The following is a 26,576-nucleotide window of genomic DNA, read 5'->3' as shown; positions in this document are numbered from 1 at the left end:
TGAAAAACAAAAGTTAAAAAATTGTTTTTACATGCAACTGGGAAGTAAGATATGCAGACAATGGGGTGTAGAAATCTATCTTGCCCTTCAAGAAAGTAAAGGGGAAGGAGATAAAGAGGGTGATAAAAAAGGAGGGCAGACTCAGGGAAGGGTAATCAGAATGAATGCCATATGGGGTATGGGGAGGGGAAAGATGGGGAGAGAATTTAAAACTCAAAATCTTGGGCAAATGAATGCTGAAAACTTAAAAATAAATAAACTTAAATCTTAAAGAAAATTTAAAAAGAAAGGATGAAAAGATGTGGACTAAACAATAGAGTAATTAAGTGGACTTAAAACTGTTTAAATAGCTAAACACAAAGAGTAAGACGTTAAGGATAGCATGTCAACTTGGAAGGATGGTTCATTTGGCATGCCCAAGAACATGTGCTTAACCCTGTGATGCAGAACATTTTTCTCATGACTTGAATAAAGGCATAGATGGCATGTATATCAAATTTATAGATGATTTGGAACTAAGAGGAATAACATATCCTAATATATCATCAGGATTCCAAAATCTAATAGACTTTGGGGGATTTGAGGGATTTTGTTTTGTGAAGTTTGGATTCAGTCAAAGGGCCACACTTGAGGACCTAGAAGGCCACTTGTGGCCTCAAGGTCACAGGTTCTCCACCCCTTGACTAGAATATTGGACCAAATCTAAAATAATTGAATTTAAAAGGACAAATATAAGATTTATTATGAACTCACAAGTCTGATTAAAAAAAAAACTTACATTTAGGTTTAAAAATCAGCTTTATAAATACAAGATGGAAGGGATAGGGATAGGTAGCAATTCTGAAAAAAATTAGTTGGGACATTTAGGGAGTTCAAATTCAAAATGAAGCTAGCAAGGACATGAATACTGTCTTAAAAGTTTTGAAGAGCAGTGACATGGAAAAAGGATGAAATTTGTTTTATCTTGGTTCCATATGGCAGAAAAAGAGTAATAGATCAAGTAGTAAAAGATCAAGGTCTGAAAGTGACAAGTTCAGGTTTTATGGCAGGAAAGATTTCCTGACAATTAGAACTACTCAAAGGTAGAATGATCCCCTTCAAGGAAGTAGATTCCTTCTCCCACAGCACCTTCAAGCAAGGGCTGGATGAACACTTAATTAATATGTTTCATAGGGGATTATTTAGGGAATTAAGTAGCTTCTGAAGTCCTTTCCAACTCTGTGATTTTGTGTTAGCCAGCATGCATGCGGCAAAATATACAAAAAGTAATGTATGAAAGATGTTAGGTACCAGATGGCACAGTGGATAGAATGCTGGGCCTGTAGTCAGGAAGACTCCAATTCAGTTTCAGATACTTGCTAGCTGTGTGACCCTGGACAAGTTATTTAACCCTGTTTGCCTCAGTTGTTTCACCTGTAAAATGAGCTGGAGAAGGAAATGGAGAATCATTCTAGTATTTTTGCCAAGAAAACTACAAAATGGGTCACAAAGAGTCAGACACAACTGAAAAATGATTAAATACAAACAACATATAAAAGGCTATTTGTAAATGTGAAATATCAAAGGATTTGGGAATTTTTCCCCATTATATGAACAGACAGTGTATTCACGTGGATCAAACGATGGTCTTGGGTTTAGGACACCTGAAATGAACCCTACCTCAGTCACTTACTAGCTATGTGTCCACAGTCAGGTCATTTAATATCTCCATTTCCTCATCGGTAAGATGAGGATAATAGCAATATTTTCATTAACTCTTTCCCAGGCTTAGGAGGACACTGATTTATGCAGCTTTGAAAGAAATGTTATTATTACCAATCAAAATCATCATTATGAAATGCAATGCAAAACACATATGCATAATTTTGTAGGTAGCCAAGGGACACAGTATTGAAGTAGGAGCCAGGAAATCTGGAGTTCAAATACTGATCCAGAAACTTTCGGTCTGTGTGATTCCGGGTAAGTAATTTAATTTCTTTCAACCTCAGTTTCCTCATCTGGAAAATGGAGATAATAATAATACCTTACCTTCCAGTGTTGTTGTAAGGACCAAATGAGACAATTTTTGTAAAATGTTTTACAAACTTTGAAGTGCTATATAAATGTTTGCTATCATAAGGAGTAAACTTTTTCTACATATGTGCATGGTTTTTTTTAAGTTGTTAAAGGTATTATATGATGATGGGAATAACTATGGAAGAATTGAGGCTAAATCAGTTTATGTATTTCCTATTACCAGGTGGCACAGTGGATAGAACACCTTACTAGCTGTATGATCCTGAGTAAGTCATTTAACTCTGTTTGCCTCAGTGTCCTCATCTGTAAAATGAGCTGGAGAAGGAAATGACAAACCACTCTGGCATCTTCACCAAGAAAACCCACAACAGGGTGACGAAGAGTCAGGTACAAAGGAAAGCGACTGATAACAACATAGTCTTAGAGAACCACCTGGGGCCCAGAAATATTAAGAGACTTGCCAGGTCACACAACCAGAATGTCAGAGGCTGTACTTCTATCCAGTTCTTCTTGGCTTAAAGATCACCTCTCTGTTCCTTACACCATGCTACCCTTAGTACTGTAAAAAAAATTAATATACTTAAGAAAACCTTGTACTTTGATACATCAAAGTTCTTTGTCTTCATCAGTGTGTGCTCCTTTAATTATATTTACAATCCTACTACAAATTAAGAGATCTTTGGAAGTTTCTCTGACTGAAAAAAATTCATCTCCCTGTGATCAGCTTGATACGTCTTTCTGACTTGGCTAGGTTGATTCTCCAACAGTAGATGGGCAGCCCCTCTCTGGATCTGGACTAGATAACTTTCTAGCTTGGTAAAATCTACCAGGGCCTCTGCTCTACTGGTTGAGGTGTTATCTCCACATTACCAGAAAACATTGGCAGACTTGGCTGAAGACAGGGTAAAGATCGTACTTGTGGATGTCTACAGAGGAATTCCCCTCAATTCTAACATTACAGCAGTGCTTAGGGCATACACTGGCTTCAGCAGGTTGTCACCCCTTTCTATTTCCTCTTCTCCCCTGCACAAGGAAGGAGGCAATATTTGGGTTGCAGGGGTGATCCAGGGCAAGAGGACCTCCACCTCTAAGATGCCAGATAGAGTCAGAATGTCTATCACTTCTCATGTGTAATGCACTATAAAATCATGAGGAACCTGGTGATAAATCAGTGATAGACAACCTATTTCTGTATTGGGGGTTTATACTTATCAGACCAGCTAGCTCACTGATGGTCGACTGAAATAGAATCTTGAATGTTCTAAAAGAAACAGAGGGATCCATAGAATCTTAGAGCTGCAAGGAACCTCAGAGTCCAACTGTTCAGGAAACTAGAGAGGGAAAACAGAGATTTTAGTGGTTTGGACCCACGAAAAGCTAAAACTTATTTGAATTAAGCAGAGGGTGATTCATCATCTGAATAAGAGACCACATGGCTCTGGAGGCAGAAAACTTCAGAAAAGTATGTTGGCTTAGTGATCACTATGATCTAGATGCCTGGTAGCTTTCCTTAAAAGTCTGTCTTTGGTCATTAGCTTCTTGTATAAACTTGAGCAAGCCACATTGCATATCAGTTTGCCTGTTTATAAAAGGAACAAAACAGCTTAGTAAAGTTTCTTGGCTTGCCTGGAGTATTCATGAGCAAAATCTGATGATGAGAAGGGAGGTTATGGAACCAGTGAAAAGCAGTCAATTTACTCACCTGTCCAGCAGTAGATTAGGAGCAAACAAAAGTTTTCCTGGATGTTCCATTGAGCGCCAGACAAGGCCAATCATGAGGATCTCTAACCAGGCACATTCTAGAAGATGGACTTGGTCATGGAGTGTCAAATCCACAAAACCTGAAACAAAACAAGAGTTAAGAACAAATTAAAATGAGTGGTTCTCAGTTAGTGCTCCAATCATGCTACTGGGGTAGAATAGATGCTCCTACTGGGGTTGGGTGGGATTGCCTCAGTTTTTATATCTGTATTCTCAGCACCTGGCACTGCAACATAGTAGCAACATAATAAATACTTTAAAATCTCTCTAAGATCCCCTCCTACTTTTCCAGTCTTCTTACACTTTACACCCTCTCACTGCCCTCCCCTTCCCCTTGTCTCTCTCTCTCTCTCTCTCTCTCTGTCTCTCTCTCTGTCTCTCTCTCTGTCTCTCTCTCTGTCTCTCTCTCTCTCTCTCTCTCTCTCTCTCTCTCTCTCTCTCTCACACACACACACACACACACACACACACACACCCATACACACACACACACATTCTACAATCAGTGACACTAGCATCCTTGTTATTCCTCTGGACACTTTCACCAAGTGTTTCACATGCCTCGAATGCTCTCCTTCCTCATCTCCTCCTCTTACATTCCTTGGCTTTCATCAAGATTCAGTCAAAGTCTCATCTTCTACCAAAAAAGTTTCCAATGTCCCTCCTCCCACTTCAGACTTCCTTCCCCTTCTCCTGCTATTCTTTCCCTCCCATCATATTCAGATGCCATTTCAATTTGATCAGCATGTATGAAATATTTATTAACCCAGTATCCAGGTACTAGGCAAGGCACAATGGATATAAAGATAAAACAAAGGCTAAATAAATAAAGACAAATTTGTTGCATCTAGTATTAATCGTTTTTTACTGCTGAGAAAATGTAAGTCAGAAGTTCATCTTTTTTGTGTCATTGTCCTCTGTGGTAGTGTCTGGTGAAGCCAATGGATCACTTCTGAGGATAATGCATAAAATAAAATACATAGGAATGTAAAGGAAATGAATTTTATTGAAATACAGTTATCAAAAATATGTTTAAGTTCATAAGTTGAGAAACTTCTTCTAAAATCCTAAAGATATACAGGGACTTGGAGTCTGGAGGAAATGAGGAAGGAGAGTATTCCAGGCAAATGAGAACGTGCCCAGAGGAGCAACAAGGATACTAGTGTCACAGAATGTGTATGTGTGTGTGTGTGTGTGTGTGTGTGTGTGTGTGTGTGTGTGTGTGTGTGTGTGTGTGTGTGAGAGAGAGAGAGAGAAAGAGAGAGAGAGAGAGAGAGAGAGAGAGAGAGAGAGAGAGAGAGAGACAGAGAGAGACAGAGAGAGACAGAGAGAGAAAGAGGGGGGGGGCATGTATGAGAGATGCTATGAAAGTAAAATTGATTTTAGCAACAGATTAGATATGAGGGTGAGAGAAAGTGAGGAGTTGGGAATAACACCTAGATGACTGGGTAATTGGGAGGATGGTGGTCCCTTTGGCTGTAGTAAGAAGGGGAGAGCTTGGGGAGTAAGATAATGAGTTCAGTTTTGGATACATTGAGTTTCAGAGTCTATGGGACAGTTCAAGACGTTTAATATGCTGTTGGAGATGAGAGACAAAGTCAGATGAGAACTTAGGGCTGGATAAGAAGATCTGAGAATCATCTGCACTGAGAGGATCATTGCATCCTCTGGAACAGCAGTGGGGAACCTACAGCCTCAAGGCCACATACGGCCGTCAAGGTTCTCAAATGTGGCCCTCTGACTGAATCCAGACTTCACAGAACAAATCCCCTTAATAAAAGAATTTGTTCTGTAAAACTTGGACTCAGTCAAAAGGCTGCACCCAAGGACCTAGAAGGCCATATGTATCTTAGAGGCCCACAAGATTCCCCATCCCTGCCTGGAACTTACAAAATCAACAAACTAAATAGTATATAAGAAGAGAAAAAGGCCTACGACAGAGCCATAGCGTCCCTTCATGAAGAGTAGGTACAAACTTGATGAAGATCCAAGCAAAGATGTCTGAGGAGTAATCAGACAGAAAGAGAAACAGGAGAGTAATGTCATAAAAACCTAGAGAGAAGAGAGTGGATGACCAACAAAGGCTGTAGAGAGCTCAAGAAGGATGAAGACTAAGAAAAAGCCATTTGATCTGGCCATTAAGAGATCAGTGACGAATTTGGAGAGAAAATGTTTAACAGAATGAAGTTGAAAGCCAGACTACAAAATCAGGAAGAGAATAAGAGGAAATGAAGTAGAAGGACCAATTACAGATGGGCTCCTCAAGGAATTCAGCCATAAAATGGAGAAGAGATGTTGGACAATAGAAGAGATTTAGTCACAAGAGGGAGAAGAGATAAAATATAATAATGGGATGGAGAGCTCAAAGGAATCTCTCATCTCAAGGAATGTACATTCCACTTGGTGTCAGAGGTAACACAGAAAAGTAAATACCTCCCCCTATAAAAGTAAATAGGAGGGTTGTGGAGTGTAACAAGCCATAGACAGGGTAAATGCCGGGAAGGAAAAGGAGGGAATGTAGTTTCTGCTCTATCATGATTTTGCTTGAGGCCTGTTACAAGCAAGATCTCATCCTTGAACCCTCTGAAAGTTTCCAGTCCTACATCAGTCCCTCAAATACTGCTTCCTTGATTCCCAAAACATGTTACTCTGATGGTTCAGTACCATTTCTGGTATGGGATGAAGAGTGCCTATTTCCCTCTCTTCAGTCAATACTCTTTTCCCAAGCTACTTAGGAAAAAGACAGAAGAGCTCCTTGGTTCTATCCTTTCTTATCCTGGAGCCTTTCAGGTCTCCATTTCTTTGGAAAGAGAGAGAATGTTACCCATCAAATATAAGAAAAAACCAAGTCATTTGTGAGATTCATTGTGGGTCAGATTGCTATGCTACCACCTCACTCCCTTAACCATGTGAATGAATGGTTAAAAATAAAAATGGATCAAAATGTGCTTGACCATTTGAAATGTGGAATGTGACTATCAAACATACTTCTCTGCCTCTTAAGATCTTGAATTGACTCCTACATGCAAAAAAAAAATTGTTGAACTCTGCACTAATCCCTTTTAACATAAGAGAAAATATAAGGTAAAGGTTCAAGATTTTCTTTAAGTCTGGAAGATACATAACCTCCAGAACTGAGCTCCTCTATGTAACTCTATTCTAATCCAACTGCTATTTCCATATTCTTGTGCTATTTCTACCCCATCCAGAAGCGTGAAATTAGAATCCAAGTGCAGTAGCCACACTATACTTGATGTTGAAAAAAATCATAATAAAAATCTTTGCAGATCTTTTTTTTCATTTTTCTTATTTGTTGCCCAGCTTCCATTTCCATCACTAAAAGCCTTTGAGAAGACTTAGACTTTGTCTAATTTGGCCTCTTACCAAGCCTTCTTTAAATAGGTCTTATTCTCCATTGCTTCTCAATGGGTTATGAAGCACTATTGTTTATAATTGTCTATCTTCCTTTTCCATAAAATTTTTAAAATGAGTTTACATTGTAGCCCAGTGTTATCTTTGACTGCTATATCTTTCCACTTGGCAAATAAGTCAAGTGATTGCTTTCTAAGGTTCTCTTTTGCTCTTCTTGTCAGGGCAAGGGATTTATATTACTTAAGCTTCCAAATGAAAATACTATTATAGTCTATGCTATACTGATTTTATTCAGAGGGTCTTGTGTAGTTCTTTGTATAATTTTTTATCTCTTCATCATCTATAACAAATGTTCATGCAGAGAAGTTATTTTCAAGATGGTCTTGTTGAAAGTATTTATCATAGGCATGGAAATATATGATGATCAAATGTCCTCTGAAATGTTTTTTATTGCATTTCACTACAATAAAGTAGTTACATCAATTCTTTCATTTGTCTTTTCAAGGAGGATCTGTGAAGAATTTATCCCATGAGTCACAATTTCCTTCTTTCTAATTTTATGTTGAAAATGTCAATATTGATACAATTTACTTGTTCTAGTAGTACTCTACTCATTGGCCACTGAAAAAGGCCTCACATTTAGAGTACTAAGTAGCCAAGGTAAAGTTTATAGAAAGCCCCCAAACTGTATGATTGTTAGCACCCTTTCCCTCCTTTTCTACCGTACATTACTAGGCAATCAGTCTTCAAGTAATGAACCACTCTCTATTCACAAATACTGGTCCTCAGAAATCATCCCATATCTGGGCTTAGCCCATACCCGAGATTTTACAACATGGTAGAACCTGTCAGAGCTTATGTTCCACTGGAGTAGCCTTCAAAACTCCAGGGTTATATCCATGCCACAATGAGGAGCCTTGCCCACAGGGGACTCTTGATCATGGCTTAATGGAATCTAATTAAATCTTGAAAAGAAGTGCACTTATCTATTGCACTGTCCAGGTGAGTGGCATGAGTTAAATAGGAGATTCTAGCAGACTAACCTGGCTTATAAAGAAAATATGCACTAAGGTCAGAAGGAAGCTCCTCTCCTACCAATACTCAATGCTATTCAGCAGTCATTTAGTAAGCAACACACACACACACAGATATACATATATACACATACATGCATATACACATTTGCATATATACATAAACACACAGAGCAATTTTTAGAGAATCAAGTTGAATACATATTGGATGTATGATCAAAATGAAGGATCAAAAATAAATTTTAAACCCTTGACTTAACTTTAACTCTTTTTTAGAAAATTTAAAACATTATCATAAACTTCCTTGCAAATGACATTCACTTTCATAAAGGTTAACATTTGAAAGGAAGGCTTTTACTCTTCCCTCCTGATTCATTGCTATTTGTGAAATGCACAATCACATGATATTAAGTCACTTACTATATAACCTGTACCAGATTATTCATTCCTTCTAAAAACCTCTAAAAACCATATGGAATGAGATTGGGGTGGACCTGCAGTAGCCACTATGGTTTAGACATCAATGATTTGCTGTTAACCAGATAATGTCTCCATTTTAAAGAACGTAAGGAGTGATTTTGGAAGGTAATTCTATGTATTTGAAATAATAACACTTTTTAATTTTCACATCCTAAGTACAGCATGGCTAAAGACTGACAGTTTTAAAGGTCTTTGGGGAGCCAGAAAAGATCATCACAACCATTTGTACTAAAGGCAGGATGATTACGAAACATGTCTGTCTGAAGAATGTCTGTTTGTAATGGTTTTCAGTCGAAGTCCAGTAGATTTGCTAGGTCCTTGTGTTGAAATGCTGTCAGTTTTTCAAAATGAAACGACCGACTTAATTATCTTTTGCAGCTGTGAGCACTGCCTATAGACAAGAACTAATCTACCTATTTTGTATAGCATTTTCAGCAAGTCTAATGGGGATGGAGGGGAGAATGGGAACTAACCTGCTAAGTGTGAGAACTAATGGATGGAATGATTCCTCTCTTAAGACACAGACTTAGCATGAACATTTTGAGCACTATTAACTAAAACGGTAATATAGACATCACTGCTTAGTAGCTGTTTTAGTTTTGGGTTTTTATTCATAGATTTTTTTTCAGTTAGAAGAGGCCTTAGAGGCTTTTTTATTCAACCCACTTGCTGAAAGAATTCTCACAACCCTCCCTATAGATTGTCAGTCATCCATTACCTGAAGACCTCTCACAAGTGGGCAGCCTCCATTTCTCAACATAGCCTCTTTTACTTAAGACAATTAAATAACATTTACTTAGGACAATTACATGTACAACTTGATGGGGGAGAAAATTCATATGGGGCATAGCCGATTTCTTCAATCACCAAATAGCCAATATATTTCACGAAATATCCATAAATTTCAGGTAGCAACTCTTCTCAGGGTATCTTATCTGCATCTGTGTACAGCAATTTCACCCCCAAGGCATTAAGAATGAGTCAAAGTACATTTGCAAATGTTCTAAAATAAGCTCCCTAGAGGAATTCAAGACAGCATATTTGCATTCATTTTGAGAAACCTTGAGAAAATTATCACCAACTTGAAAATGGGAGCTCTCTGGCAAACCCTGCATCTGCTAGTTCTCTTTCCAAGGATGCCTCAAGCATTCTCTTGTGTCACAGGTTCCAGGCAACCTCTAGAAGAATGCAAAGAGCACAAGGTAGATTCAACACTTTCTCAGGCAGCTGAAGTCAGGGATTCAAAGAATTTTTCCTAATTTACCTCCTAAAATGCTATTAGCTTAACTTGACTATATTCAGTTTCTCCTCAAGTAAAATAAGATTTGACTGTTTGTCTTCTCTCTTCCTTCGTCATGATGGTGAGACTTGTAATCAAACAATGGAAAAAGTACCCTGAGATCCTTAGATAAATGAAGTAGTATATATTAATTCTTGTAAAAATCTACCTTGAATTATCTAAAGGGATAAATTTACAATAGTTGCAGGAAAATTCAAGCCAAGAAAAAATGACATGCAAGAGTAAACATGTTCCTTATTTTCATGAGGCATAAATCTGCAATCAGTCAAATCAATGGAAAAGAATCCATTGGAAAGTGAAAGTAAGTAGTCTCTGGGGAGCTATGTGTATAAAGTCAGAAACCAGGTGGTTGGGTCCCTAAATAAATCAATTGAGAAAATATTGGTTCTGTGACCTTCAGGGGAAAAAATAATCATACTCTTACTGATGTGATGACCCTGATGCACTCCAAAAAGTCAGTTATGAAATTGTTGCTTGCATTTTTTCAATTCTGCCTTATTACTCAATGAGTAAAGATTTTAATAACTCATTTATTTCCCCTTCAATGCCAAAGACCCAGAGAAAAAGTGGAATAAGGTGGAGAAGTGGGGAGATATAGTAAGTGAGAGATGTTAGTACAAGCAAGGATATGGATTCAGACTGTCCCAGGAGGAAACTGTCAGCAATCCCATTAGACTCAGAAAAAAACCTAAATATAGAGACAAAGAATTCTTACAGCTTAAAGGGATCTTAATGACCATCTAGCCCAGCCCTCTCATTTTAAGAGAAATCATGGCCAAGAGAGGTAAAATAATTTATCCATAGTTACACAGGGAGTTACTGGCAGAACAGAGACAAAAAGCCCAGTCTGCTGCTCATGGGTCAATATTCATAGGAATGAAGTTACACACAGTTTCAAAAATCCAACTTCACAAGTATAAAAGAAGGGAAGCATGACTAAACAGCAGTTCATAAGGAAAAGGTTTGGGGGTTTTAGTGGACTCAAACCCAAAGTGAGTCCATAAGTGTGAAGTATCAGCCAATGAGATCTTAGACAGTGTTAAGGGTGGGAGGTGCTACTATTCCCTGCACTAGTCAGACCCCACTGTATTCACCTAATGGCAGCCCATTTTAGCAATGGTATTGACAATCTGAAAGGCATCCAGAAAAGAACAAGGATGGTGAGGACCTTGGCTTGAGACCAAACCAAGCATGAACCAATAAAGAAATGGGAATTTTTAGTTTGAAAAATATAAGATTTATGGAGATATTTTAGTTGTTTCCAAGCATTTGAAGGACATTTGAGTGGAAGACAGTGTTACACAGTAGATAGAGAGCTGGCTTTGAAGCCAGGAAGACCTGGATTCTAGTCCTACCTCTGATATGACCATGGGCAAGTCATTTAGCCCTGGTCTCTCAGTTCTCTGTGAAACTCTCTAAGACTATAAATTGCAGAGATGACCTGAATTGATATACGGAGTTTCCAAATCCAGAAATTACTCACATCAGTGAAATCATAGGTCTGGTCCTTATCTCTGTCAAGCAAGTGACAAATTAGATTAGTTTTGAAAAAGGAAAAACAAGGAGCAAAAATTAGACATTTCAGAAAAGTAGATATAGATACAATAGAAAGGCATCAATCCTACAAAAGCCATCCAAAAATGGGATAGGTTGATTCTCAGCAAGTAGTGGGTTCCTCTTTTCCAAAAGAGAATATAATATCTTTCCCCCACAAATCCCCTCTCTCTTCTAAACTTGTCTTTTTTCTGTTGAGTGTTAATATGCTTCCAATTCCCCAAGTTCTCAAATGGGATGTCATCTTTGTCTTTGTTCATTCCACATGTTTAATCAGTTTCCAACTCTCATCATTTCTACCTCCAAAATCTCTCTCACACCCTTCCTTTTTTGTTTGTGTATGGGGAACACTCCAGTTTAGTTCCTTGTTGTGTCTCATTTAGAGTAACAATAACAGCCTCCTTCTACAACCCGCATCTGCCTTTCCATATTGATAACGTATTCTAGCCTTGGCCTTCCAAAGCATTTCCCCTTAATCCTGACTTCCTGTCAGCTCTAGGTGTTTCTAATTATCTCAAGAGCAGTCATAAAATTTCCAAAGGAAAATTTGGTTTAATTTGTTTAATTAAATGATCAAAATATACCTCTACAGCATGCTGCACTTTTAGAGGGGAGCAGAGCTGTCGAGACATTGATAACCAAGGATCATTACTGAGGGAAAAAACGAGTTTCAAGTTTGTGCTAGAGTGTGCAGGTCCTGCTTATATGTTTCCTACATGACTTCAAGGAGGTTTCCACTTTCTGCAACCATAATAAATATCCTACATACATTACAACCACCACCTCAGATAAACCCAACTCCAAACTGAAATGAAGGCTTGGTTGACTCTTCCTTGAGGCAAAAGGAGTCTGAGGGCCATTTTTTTTTTTTTTTGCCTTCCTAGATATTCTCCTGCCTACAGTTGAATGTAGTTAACAAAACTCTCTTCTTTTTAAGAAGTGCTAACTGCAAAATAATTTCTTCTCTGGGATATCTGAAAGCATTTTATTTTTATTTGGACTCCCGAATTCTATCCTTCAGTATATTCCAAAGCTAACAGGGAATACCAGAAACTAATACTTACTTTCATAAGGATACATCAACTTGGATGCATGGTGTAGTAGAACTGAACTTGGACTTGGAGTCATAAGAACTGGGTTTGAGGTTTGGCTCCAAAACGCTCTAACTGTGGGACCTTGGACAAGTCACTGAACTCCTCTGAATCCCTGTGTACTCATTTGTAAAATGGGAAGAGTAGAATTTCCTATCTCACTTCACTACGGTAAACATACTATAAACATTATGTCACTTAACCTTTGTTTACCTCAGTTTCTTCATCTTTAAAATGGGATAAAAATAGCACCACACTCCAGCATTGTTGGGAGAATAGAATGAGATATTGGTATAGCACTTTGCAAACTTCAAAGTATTAAATTAATAATAGCTATCACTCCTGTTATTCTATAACATACGCATTTATAATATCATTTGATTCTCACAACAAACCTGTAAGGTAGGTGCTATTTATTGTTTCCATGGCACAAACAAGGTAAGTGGGACTGAGAGATGAAGTGATTTGCTCAGTCACACCAATAGCTTGTATCTCAAGTAGGATTTTAACAATGTTTTTCCTGACACTAGATCCAGTACCATATCTATTATTCTACACCATCTCAAAACCAGAAATATGAATCCCATTCTGGTACTTATTGCTTGTATGCCCCTGGATAAGGCATTTAGAGGGTACTTTTCCTCTCTAAAGTGAAGAGGTTGAACTGAATGATCCCTATGAACTCTGCCAGCTCTCAACCCATGACTCCAGGCTTCCTCTTTGCTTAGATGAAGTATTCCTGCCTAACTTGCTTCTTTCCACTAAATGAATAAGCCTTCTAATAGTGCCCTGAAAAAAGAAATGAGTTTCACAAAGCTATAAGTAAAAGCTTTTACATTTTGAGTTTAGATCTTCAAAACTCGATATTTTATATTTCAGTATTTTTGCTTGAAGCAAACCATGATGTCATGTTGTCTTTTTTCTGCTTATTTTTCCTTCTTTAAATATAAAAATATTAACAGAAAGAGATAAAAGACTTCCTGGACATCAAACAGCTCTTACAAAACAAAATTTTCATGATTTAGTAAGTGAGGGAACAAGAACATGTGGGTTATATTTCCCTTAAAATACATAGGAATGAAAAATATCTTAGAAAAGTGGTCAAGAAAGCACATTTCGAGTTTTATTGCCCCTGAAGCATTTCAAGATGTTTAGCAAATCCCAAATGCAGCTGTGCTCATCCATCCCTCAAATGAACGGTCAGTGCTCAACTATTGTGCTCACCCATGTTTCACTTGGAGCTTATTCAGTCTGATTTTACACTGGAGTGCAGAGAATAAAATTTGTTAACCTCTGGTGAGTTGTTGGCCTGGGAAATGAAGTAGTGGTCTCAAAGCAGTTGTTAAAGTTTATAAAGCGATGGTAAGTTGGCAATCACACATAATGAACTAGATATATAAATACATTTGTAATTAATCATCTGTATAATGGCCAAACAATCTAGTTTGAGCAAAAATTGAAGAATCGTTACCTAGAAATCAATAAAACACATGCCAGCCCTACTTTATCCCCTGTAGTGTGTGTGTCTAAAATAGCAGAATAGTAAACTGATACCCCTGGTAATCCCAAGTGCTAGGTCATGAATGAGCTGACAGTCTCTCGAAACATTTCCCGGTTGAGGATATTAGAGCTCTAGACTACATGACCTTGCTACAATACACAAATTTGCAATGGTTGGGCAGTCCTGACAGTTTTACAACATATTACTTCACAAGAGATCAAATTAATGTCACGTATGAGATCACTTCACCATCTAAAGTCTTCTTGTTGCACAGATTGTTGCGCAATTGTAGTTCTCTAAGAATACGTCAATGGAATACCAGTTCTGAGTTCTCCCAGTCTGGAAAAGCTCTGAGAATGGCCCTTCCATCTGTCCATAAGACCAGCATAAGCTAAGTTCAACAGGGTTTATCACTGGTAGCCTTGCCAAGAGATGAGGAGCTTTTTTCTTTTTTTTGCTTTAGCAAGTGTCAAAGACTTTCTACTAAAGTTTGGGAAGGGTGGTGGAATACCCACACCAATGAAATGATAGATTCTTGAAATATAAATTCACTACTAATCCTTTCTGAATATCAAAGAGCATAATCATTAAGACATACCTTAATGCGACAAGCAGGGGTGCAGTGGATAGAGTACCAAGTCTGGAATCAGAAAGATTTTTCTTTCTGATCTCAAATCTGGCCTCAGATTTACTAGCTGTGTGACCTGGGCAAGTCACTTAACCATATTTGCCTCGGTTTTCTCATCTGTAAAATGAGCTAGTGAAGGAAATGGCAAACCAGTATCTTTGACAAGAAAAACCCAAAGGGTCACGAAGAGTAGAACATGACTGAAACAACTGAACAATAACTTTTTATTGAGTCTCAGTCTAATTCATATGTATGCCTAGAATTTTTAAAGTATAAAGTTATATCAAGAGAAACAGTGTACAATGAATGCTGGGGCCAACCTTGAAGACAGGAGAACTTGGATTTAAGTCCTGCCCTTGGAACATATTAATTGTGCCAGCATAGTCAGGTCAATTAACCTGTCAATTACCATGGCAACACTAAATTACAGACAGGTGATTAAATTTGCATCAGTGGACTGAATCTCCATTTTGGTAGTTTCTCACACTAATTAAATCAGAGCTCCAGATTCCTTCTTTTGGATACCACCACATAAATCCCAAACTCTAGATAATGTTAACATCAGAACACAGGCAAGACAGATCTAGCTAATGTTAAAACTTTCAAAGAACAGAGATTTTTTTTAAAAAGCTTCAATCACACAACTACTAATTTGTGACAAGCGAGACTAGTTGGATCTCACTTTAGATCTAGATCATAGCTAGGGCTTGGTTTTAACTTTATTATTCAAATCATATAGACCAACAATGTCAAACTCATATAGAACCAGAAGCCACTAAAACATACATACATCTGTGAACACACATTGATTTAGAAAACCACAAGTTAACATTATCTATGTCTTATTGTATTTTTCTTTATTTTGTTAAACAAGTCCCAGTTACATTTAAATCTGGTTTGAGCCATACTTGGGAACATAGTGAGCCACATTTGGTGTGCAGACCCTGAGTTTAATGGCTCTGATGCAGACATATGGTTTCTGTGGCTTTTATGTAGGGAAAAACATTTTAGACTCCTATACAAGATAGCCAAACTCTTCACAAATTACTACTAAAGAATGGTATGATCAGCTTATGACCTACAATTCTGGGTCTAAATTTCTCTGTGTGATATTTGTGTTGTGTATACACGTATACTTGTTTGTATTGCATATATATGTGTAGTTATACATAGATGCCTTGCATATATGTACACACTCACATGCATACATGAAGGCGGGTACTGTTCTTTGCCTTTCTTTGTACTCTTAGCACTTAGCAAAATGCCAGGCACATGATAGGCACTTAATAAATGAAACTGACTGACTGAAAAGGAGTGCCTTCATCCTTTCATAGACCCACCAAAGATCATATAGTATACAAAGATTTACACATGTACGTATATGTGTGTAAATTATATCTGTTTATATATATATTTGTGTACATCTATTACTTATATTTGTAACATTTACACACATGCATATGTGTATATATATATATATACACAATATATATACACACACACACACACACACACATAGTGTATCTACATTACTGCCCTCCCCCCAAGTCCTATTCCAACTTTCTTCATCATATTGTAAAAGTAGTTTTGAGTTCTCAAAAGCTGCAAGGTCCGACAAATCTACCCAAGTCATAAAAGTTTCAAAGATGGGCTCAGTGTCCAACTATTTACCTGGCACCTGAGGACCAGCCTAGAGAAGAGCAGTGATTCCTAATTAAGTTGGTTGCAGGTTAAAAATTTGGGGGTCATAGCTTTCCAAATGATCTATCAACAATTTGTTAATTATTTTTTGTGGTAGACGTGGAACATTAGCAGCTAATATTTGTATTTAGGAAGGGCAAATAAAGTTGTTTAACCAAGGTTCTCTTTACATTTATGATGTGGAGTAGCTATTTGAGTTTTTTTTGTCTGTCTATTTTTTTTGTTTTGTTTTGAAGATAGGACCTGTGGTGTCATCGGTAAAGAGAAGTCTTAGTCATGGCTACCCTCTAGCAAGGCAGATTGGCACAATTTATCCTCTTTGAGAGTTTCTGGGGGTGGTGACTTACCCAGAGCCACACAGCTACTATGTATTAGAGGTAGGTCTTGAACACATATCTTCATGCCCCTGAAGCTGGATCCCTATCTGCTATGCCATGCTCCTTTTCAAAACCATTTTTTTTAGTTTAAATAAAACCTTGTACCTTGTCTGTAAGTACTTAGCCTGTGAAAAATATTACCTGAATTTGGTTCCCTTCTATAAATGATCATCACTTATGTCTTCAATTAAAACTTTTCCTTCATAGAGATTAATGGGGTTGATATGTAAGATTTAGATTGATTAATCTGTTCATTGAACTTTCCTCCTGTTGACATTAGTGAATGTTCAGTTTTAGCTACTGTGTATATGTCTGTACAGTGTATTACACTTATAATTAACACATCCAGTAGCGTTAAACTATGTTTACATACAGACATATGGCACCACAAACACAGATCAAGGAAATGAAATTTTCTCTGTAAAGCACAGCAGGTATTTGAAAGTATCTCAAAATTGCTATGCACTTGGAACAGGAAATGAAATAAGTGCATCTAGATATGTGTAGATATAGCTACAGATATCTTCATTACCTACTACAAAGTCACAGAATCTCCTAGTTAGAAGGAACCACAGAAGCCATCTCATCCAACTCTTCCCTGAAAATAATTCCCTCTGTTTAACAACCTTAAAAAGTCCTCATCTTTACTTAAAGACTTCCAGAGTGGTAGATCCCACTGCTTTCCATGGTAGCCCATTCCAATTTTGGATAGCTATATCTAGCCTAAATGTGGCTTGACAATTCTACCACTGCTCCTAATTTTGCCCTCAGGAACCAAGCAGAACAAGTTTAATCCTTCTTAAATAAAACTAATTAATATTCTCCCATAGTCCTTCCTTCTCTAGCTTAAGCATTCAAAGTGCTTTCAAAGGATCCTTGCATGACTTGATGTCTTCACCATTCCAGATACTTTCCACTAGGTATTCTCCAGTTTATCCAAGTTTTGTTTTGTTTTTTTTAAAGGCGATGCCCTGAACTCAACACAATACTTCAGATATAGTCTGTCTGAGGATAGGGCTGTAATGGGACTAATCATAAAAGAGGCAGCATTGAATAATGAAAAGAGCACTGAATTTGGAATCAAGAGACTTGGGTTTAAATCCCAGTTCTACTACTGGTTACCTGCATGATCTGGGGAAAGTCATTTAATTCTTGAGGCCTCAGTTTCCTCATATGTAAAATAAGGACACCTGCTAGAATCTATGGTTATTTGATGCTTTGACCTCCCCTTCCCCCCAGTCTTGGATACCATACCACCCTTATTGTGACCCAAAATTGCTTTAGATTCTTTGTCTGTCATATCACAGTGTCAGACAAGATTTAGAATTACAGACCATATCTAAAATGGTATGAAGAGGAATCATCCACTAGATTCCAAATACTAATTTGAGAACAATCATATTCTTATGCTTTAGATTATCTTTTTTGTTCACTGGCCACAATCAGTTTCAAGTTACTCATTTTCGTCTTTTTAGAAGCTGAGACTATCCTTAGCTCTGATCCCAGCATACACCGACTTTAGATATCCTAAGTATATGTCCATCTTTTCTCCACAGATCAACAAGGCATCAAGATCAGAAACCCTGTAGCAGCTTGCCACCTCACTGGGGAAATGGTAAACCTGACAGCCAGACCCAAAGTGAAAATGGAAACAAGATGAAGACCTTGTACACCAAGGACCAGACTTAAGGATCAGGAAAACATATCCCTCAGCTAAAATTAAGCAGATGGCAATGCTACCTCATTACCAGCCCCGTCTGGATTACACTCTGAGTCTTGGTTTATGAAGAGATGGTTGTCATGACAATAAGCATTTGAGAAGAGTTGGGGGGGAGAAGCTGATGGATACAGGAGTGTCTCTTCTCTCGCTGTTCTTCCGGCTCCCAAACAATACAGAAATGGCACTGCACCCCTAAGGACAGAGTATTGCATCATTTCAGAAAGCGAAATTCAGCTAAGCAGGGCAGAGAATCCATTAGCCACAAGGAGGTTCACATGAAGGTAAACTAGTCTTTATTTAGAAGTCCACAAAACCAGTCTAAAAACTGCAATCTAACTTTCTTTTCCATGCCTGGAAGGGAAATCAACATTGGCTAAATGGAAAGGGACAAAAGAGAAAGAGATGACCCACTCCCCCCAACTTCTCAGAGTAAGTTGCAAGCTGAAACGGAGCAGAAAAATTAATAAACTATAAAAACATATTTATAACTGTCCTTTTTAAGTGTCTGTCAAATGGACAGAAAGGGCTTGAGACCCCAGGGCCATTCTGAGTCTTCTGACAAAGGGCACTGACTGCTCGTATTCTAAAAGCCAACAAGCACTTGTACCTTGGAACAGCATTTATTCCTTCCTCCACTCTTGGAAACACGCACGCACGGACACACACACACACACACACACACACACACAGAGTTCACTTATTGTCTGCAGATATTTTCTGATACTATGTGCTCCCTATAAACCCTAGGGGTGTCTGTTCACACAAAAACTGTGATGGACAAAGCTGACAAACCAAATGAACAGAAATCCTCGCCGCCCTCTTCACTACTCCTACAAAGAGTCTCTGAGCAACAGATAAAGAACGGGCTAATTATCTCCTAGTTTGGGGGTGTGCTCTAGTAGGATCCAGAGAAAACATTTGATTTTAAAGGAAGGTCCCATTCCAAAAGGATATCTATTGTCAGCAGTGTGGAGGCAAGTCATCTATATGTAGGGAAAATGAGAGAGGAGAAAGAGCATGTTCTGCTCTGACACTGGCTTTCTTAAACATTAAAATAGTGTAGTTAGGACTCTTTTTTTAATTAGACAAGTGGGGGCCTAGAGGTATCACTGAATCAGCCAAAATGCCCAGGTCTAGAACAGATAACAAAACTCATGCAAGGAGCTGACGGAACAACCTGCACTGCTTTGGGGTTTGGGACATTAGGGAGACTGAGGCTGACTGAGCTATAAGGTTCTTTCCATACAGGCTGGGGCACACCATGGATTTAGATGAGTTAGACAGTGTTATTTCCCTTAGTATTCTCTCTTTCTGTCTGAGTTCTCTACCATCATTCACTTTGTTCTCCAATACCAACTTTAGCAATACAGAGAGCATTCCATTCAAGAGGTCTCAAGAATTCCTTTGTAATTCGACCTCACTCCTAGCTCCCAATTTAATCTGATCTTTGTGATAAAATAGAGGGCACTGGTTCTAGAGGCAGAGGCCATGGGTACAAATGCTAGCTCTGACACCATCTGAGGGATTTTGAGCATGTCACAAACTCTCTGGGCCTCAGTACAACTATAAAAATAACATTTATACAGTGGTTTAAGACTTACAAAAAGGCTTTATTTGATTATCTCATCTGATCCCCACCCTCCTGTATGAGGTAGGGGTTTCTATTATGCCCATATTACAGATAAGGAAACTGAGTCTGAGAAAAGTTATATGACTTGCCCAGGGTCACAGAGCTAATAAGAGTCTGAGGTAGGATTTGAATTCAGATTTTCTGACTCCAAACCCATCACTCTACCCACTATGCCATGGTTTTTTCCAGTTTGAGACCTGTGAGCCAATGATTTCATTATAAGCACAAAAAGCCCTCAGAAGTCATGAGACAGTACCTATGCTCTTTGGGTACATTCTAAGTGGAAGAAAGAGTACCCAGAATGAAAGGACGGGAACAGGGTAAAATGCAACAGGGAGTTCCAAGAAAAAGATCTAAAACTAGGTAATTATGTGATTATCCAGTGATAACCTTGGAGAGAGCTCTTTCAGCAGTGGTACGGGTGGAATCCCTATTGCAAAAGGTTAAGAAATGGTGGCAGGGAGTATGAATAATTTTTTTTTAAATATAGAGTGCTTTAAATATTTTATTTTTTCTAATTACATACGAATTACTTTAACATTCATTTTTTAAAACAAATTGAGCTCCAAATTCTCTTCCTTCCATTCTTCCCCCTTTCACTGAGAAGACAGTCAGTTAGATATAGGTTATACATGTATAGTCATGTAAAACATATTTTCATATTAATCATTTTGTGAAAGAAAACACAGGCTAAAAAAAAATCGAGAAAAATAAAGCAAGTTTAGAAAAAGAGTATGGTTAAATCTGCATTCAGTCTCTCTTAGTTCTCTCTCTGGAGGTGGTTAGCATTTTTCATCATAAGTCCTTTAGAATTGTATTAGATCTTTGTATTAATCAGAATAGATGTCATTTACAATTGGTCATTGTAAGGTGTTACTATTACTATGTACAATATTCTCCTGGTTCTGATTACTTCATTTTGCATCAATTCATGTAAGTCTTTCCAGGTTTTTCTAAATGTATTCAGCTTGTCATTTCTTATAGCATAATAGTATTCCATCACAACTTATTCAACCATTACCCAAAAGATGGGTATCTCCTTGATTTCCAATTCTTTAAAAAGAACTGCTAGAAATATTCTTGTGCATGTGAGTCTTTCCCCCTTTAGTATGATCTCTTTGGGAGGCAGAATTGGTAATGGTATTGCTGGATCAAAGAGGATGCACAATCTGATTGCTCTTTGAGCATAGTTCCAAATTCCTCTCCAGAATGGTTGGATTGATTGACAATTCCATCAACAGTGCATTAGTGTTTCCATTTCCCCACATCCCCCCCCAACATTCATAATTTTCCATTTCTGTCATATTAGCCAATCTGACAGGAGTGAGGTGGCACTTCTGAATTGTTTTAATTTGCATTTCTCTAACCAATAGTTATGTAGAGTCATAAGTCATAAGCTTACAAATAAGGCTACAGATATCTTTCATTTCTTCATATGAAAACATTCTTTTCAAATCCTTTGACCGTTCAACAATTGGGGAATGATTTGTATTCTTATAAATTAGACTGCATCCTCCACATAATTTGAAAAATGAGGCCTTTATTGGAGAAACTTGCTACAAAAATTTTTTCAAAGTTATAATTACTGTGTAGAAGTAATAACTTTTTAAAGAAGTTTGGTCATAAAAGCAAAGAGACAGAGTTTAAGAGGATTAAAGGTCTAGGGAAATCTGAGCATTTTTGTAGGCAAATAGTACAAATTTAGGGGAATAGGAGAGATTAAAAATTCCAGAAAGAGAAAGACTGTTGGAGTGAATTCTTGGAGGAGGAGGATTAGGCCATAGGGAGGTGAACCTTACAGGTCAAACTAAATCTTCCTCAGAGGAAGGAGTGGAGAGAGAATGACTGATGATAATGAGAAGTGTTGAGAAGAAAAGGGAATTCTTTGTAAGCTTCAGTCTCCTCCATGGAAGAGGAAAATAAATGAATCATCTGCTGTAAGAGGACAAATGATGAGGAAGCTGAACAGGGAATGCATTTGTTGTTTAGTTCTCAGTCGTGTCCAACTTTACACAAACTCATGTACTTTGACCATGGGGTTTTCTTGGCAAATATAATGGAATGGTTTGCCATTTCCTTCTTCACTGTGTCCCCACTTTACAGATGAGGAACTCAGGCAAATACGGGTTAAATGGATTTGCCCAGGGTCACATGGCTAGTAAGTACCTGAGGCCACATTTGAACTCAGATTCTCCTGACTCCAGGGCAGTTGCTCTATCCACTGACCCACCTACCAATTACCAAGGGAATGCAATAAAGAGTCATTATTTTAAAAGAAAAAAGCAACATCAAGGATCCAACTGAGGTTTTATACCACAAAGCAATTAATATTGAGTTCTAGCATGCTGGTTAGAATCCTTTACTGTTTTGTTCAAGGAAAATCCAAATTCTCTTAATAAAGAAGAGTAAACTAGGAATATATCATATTTTATTAATTATCATTGTCATGAGTCAATATTCACAGAGTACCCACTGTAAGCAAAGCAAAATGCATATTCAAAAAGACACAACACAGACTCTGCTCTCAAGGACCTTAAGGCAAGCTGTGATACCTGTAACAACTCATATTTCTATGCACAAAATGATTTTTTTGCAATTATTCCATGTATTATTATTCCCATGTATTTTTTATAATTATCTCTGTGTATTATTATTCCCATTTCACAGATGAGGTTGAGAGAAATTAAGTAACTTCCCCATAACCACATAATGAGCCAATGGCATAGCTGGGGTTTGAACCCACTTTCCTCTGTCGTCAAACTTAGTACTCATGCTACATATCACTTGGGGGACCTTGGAAAATGCACCTGACTGGCAAGGCCTTGACTTCCTCATGGAAAATGAGGAATTGGGTCAAATATCTCTAACTTCTTTTCTAATTCTAAATTTTATGATCCTACAAATCTAATATCTACATGTGGCTTATGCTTTTATTTTTTTAAGGAAGCACATTTTAATTGCAAAAAAAATCTTGCAGTCTGGAGCAATCCTGATGTCGCTGTAATGGCAAAGAAAGCCCTCCTGTCTTACCAATAATCTGAAGTAGAGGACAGACCAGTTGTAACAAATACATAGGTGACTGCCATGAGAGTGTGTGATAAGTCACTCGGATTGTATGGGTCAAAAAAAAGAATGAAGCATTACACTGTAATGTTGTGTAGTGTGTATGTGGTAAGGGAAGAGGGGATTGATGAGGGAATCTAATTCCTCCTCCTCCCTACCATCAAAAAAGTATGATCTCCGGTAGCAAAAAAGAGAACTACCAGACCACAGATTCAAGGAATTAGTCCTAGTCATTAAGTGTGAGCTGTAAAGAAGAACAGACCGGGGAAATTCAACCTAGGGTGCAGGGGCCTTGTGAGGATGATGACACAAGAAGAGAAAGGCCATTAGAGTCCTGCAGTATTAGAGGCAGGAGCTGCCTCAGCCATATTCTTTCTATGTGTGCATGGTTACCAGTGTACTCTAAGTTTGGATCCACTCTTGCCACAGTCACTGTGCATATTTGGGGGAGAATGTGCCCCAGGTTCATGGCAGGAATGTTTCATAGCTACCACTCTTATTATATTATCTAAAAATGCTTGTTTTGAGCTATTTTTCTTGTTCAGTTGTTTTCAGTCATGTCTGACTTTTAATGACCCAATTGAGGTCTTCTTGGTAAAGATACTAGAGTGGTTTGCCATTTACTTCTCCAGCTCATTTTACAGATGAGGAAACTGAGGCAATGAGGGTTAAGTGATGGTGGCTTAGCTCATTAGATTAGGCCTGATGCTCTAATCACTGCACCACCTAGCTGCCCTAACTGTGTTTATTGGCTAATTATTGAAAGTAAAGGCATGGGACTCATGGGCTGTGGTTTTAGGAATGTGTAACTACAGATTACCTTTGGACCCAATTGTGCTATTTGGTGGACCCAACTCATGAGTGAAAGGTTGAGTTGGGGGCCAGTTCCCAGGGATGATGCAGATACAAGAGGCATACTATTGCCAAGCATTCATAATTGACTGAATATGAGGTTTGAGAGAGGAGGAGGCAGAGAGTACCACACATGCACCATGTAGCTTATTCTAATAGCTTAATTTGAATGAAGTAAAAAATAAACATTTTTCCCCTTATAAAAAGAACCAAACTATCTCAAAATGGGGGAAAATACGTTTTGGCCAAGAGAGTTAGGATCTATTTGTAAGAAAAGACTGAGGGGCAGCTAGAAAATTCACTGAGGAGTGGATAGAGCAGCGATCCTGGAGTCAGGAGGACCTGAGCTCAAAATCCAGCCTCAGACACTTGACGCTTACTAAATGTGTGACCCTGGGAAAGTCACTTAACTCTGATTACCTTGCTAAACAAAAAGAAAAGAAAAGATTGACATTAAGTCCTTTGGTATCAGGAGTATCTGTACTTCACTTAGTCTCTGTAATTAATCCCATAAGGTTTCATGCTTTAGTCTCAGATACACTTTCTCTGCATTAGATGCTGGGATACATACAGGAACAAGAGTAACCTGGACACAGTGGAAAGAAACAACCTTAGAGTAGCTTCATGTCATTTTCTGCATCATAAGTCTACCTAAAAAGTTTTGTGTTGTGCTAAAATGGTATGTTCCTATAGACTTCCTTTACCATTTTAGAAATAAATTCTAGTAAGGAGGAAAAAAAATCTAATGGCATCCTGCCACAGTCAAGAAGTTAAACAGTCTACGTGTGGCTTATATTCATTTAATTCTCCCCCTTTGCACAGCCTTCTAACACACACACATGCTTTGAAAAGAAATGGCATTTTTATTGATGACCTTTTTTTAAAGTATTACTTCAACACATATTTGAAAATGGAAAAAGCAATTGATGACAACAACTAATTGACTGATTGTCAAGGTTCCCTGGCAGTTACTAGGGAAGGTAAAGTTTCCTCTGTGTTACACTGACCTGCAGAGAAAAAGCAGGGTAACTAGGTGACATTTGTCATGTAACTGACTCAGCAAATTCAAAGCTAGGGAACTTGTGGGAAACATTGTCTGGTAGCAATGGGGACCTGCACAATCTCTTTATTCTTAACATTTAGATTGGACAGAAAAAAAGTCATTAAAAAGTGGAATGAGATTAGAGGGACATTTTCCACATTATTTTTAAGTGGGTAGGTTTGTTTTGGAATCAATGGGTATTAATGGAAGAAAAAAATGTCCATCTACAGAAATGCCTAATTGCAAGGTAAATAACTCCCCTTAAAGACAGAATCAATGAATTACTGAATTTGGGAGTCAGATCTTTATGCAAAGCATGAATCTTGTCTACCATATCACTAAAAGGGAATTTTCCATTATCTTCTTGGATTTCTAGTAATAGTGACAAGGACAGGCAAGCTCAGGGAATTGTTAGAGAGCTAAGTCACCAAACTGATTTTCTGCAATTCAATTCAATAAACATTTATTAAATGACTATTCTGTGTATGGGGAGATAAAAAAATTTAGAAAAGATGTGGTCCCTGTTCTTCTGGAACTAAGAGTCTGTTGGGGTGAAGAGGTACAGGAAACATCTAATACATACACAAATGACTAAAACACCAAATACATGATAACCAGAAGCAGTGCTGAAATGGGAGAAATGGCAGATTCAAATCCCAAGTCTACAATTTGCTAATTACATAACCTTAGAAATCAATCTGGGCTTCAGTTTCCTCATCTGTAAAATAAGTGGGTTGGAGTAGATGATGTATAAGATTCCTTCCAGATCTACATCCTCTGCTCTTGTCATTGTAGGAGACATGCAAGCAAAATGCTACATGAGCTCCCATTCAATTTTTAAAATACATTAGGTATCTACTGTTATGAGGTTTGGGGCTAGGCACTAGGGATAAGAAGAAGATTTTGAAACAGTCCCTGCCCTCAGTGTCTTGTCTTCTATGCTACAGGGTCCAAATACAGAAAGCAAAGATGGCTCCTAGGATTGAACTTGGGTGCTTGGGAGAACGGTAGTCCCATTGAGGAAAATCAAAAGGGAGATCTGGATTGGAGAGGAAAGATAATTAATGACTAGAAAAATCTATGGGCATGCTTTTCTCATAAATCAAAACATAATAAACACCTGTTCAGAGAACTACTATTAGCTCTCATTAAAATTTGAGGACATATTAATTAAGTTGCTGCTAATTCAGAGAAGTGCAATAAAAGGCATTAAATGATGCCACTAGATAGTCTCAAGCTCATTTTGCTTTTGTATCTTCTGGGTTTTCTTTTGGGTTTAGCTCAGAGACTGGTGATAACATGAGCTGAATATTATATTAATTATTTTCATTCATTTCTTGATTTGATATTAACAATGAAAGAAGCTCTGTATATAAATAGCAAACATTTTTTTCAGAGTTGAAAATAACTAAAAATGAACATCTCTTTTTCTCTAGTAGAAAATTCTAAGATAA

At 37.8% G+C, this 26,576-nt stretch overlaps 1 protein-coding gene across 5 annotated transcripts in view; it reads right to left on the bottom strand.

Annotated features, from left to right (window-relative positions):
- ESR1 (estrogen receptor 1) overlaps positions 1 to 26,576 on the bottom strand; it is a 456,202-nt gene that overhangs the window by 94,833 nt on the left and 334,793 nt on the right. For all 5 annotated transcript variants that reach the window (XM_072643717.1, XM_072643720.1, XM_072643718.1 and 2 more), the window contains one exon: positions 3,719 to 3,857. In XM_072643717.1, the coding sequence (XP_072499818.1) occupies positions 3,719 to 3,857 (139 nt within the window). The remainder of the gene's footprint in view (positions 1 to 3,718; positions 3,858 to 26,576) is intronic.

The sequence above is a fragment of the Notamacropus eugenii genome, chromosome 2 (genome assembly GCF_028372415.1).
Source record: "Notamacropus eugenii isolate mMacEug1 chromosome 2, mMacEug1.pri_v2, whole genome shotgun sequence".
Lineage (NCBI taxonomy): Eukaryota > Metazoa > Chordata > Mammalia > Diprotodontia > Macropodidae > Notamacropus > Notamacropus eugenii.
The sequence above is the reverse complement of the archived record's forward strand: the minus strand, read 5'-3'. Positions and strand labels throughout refer to the sequence as shown.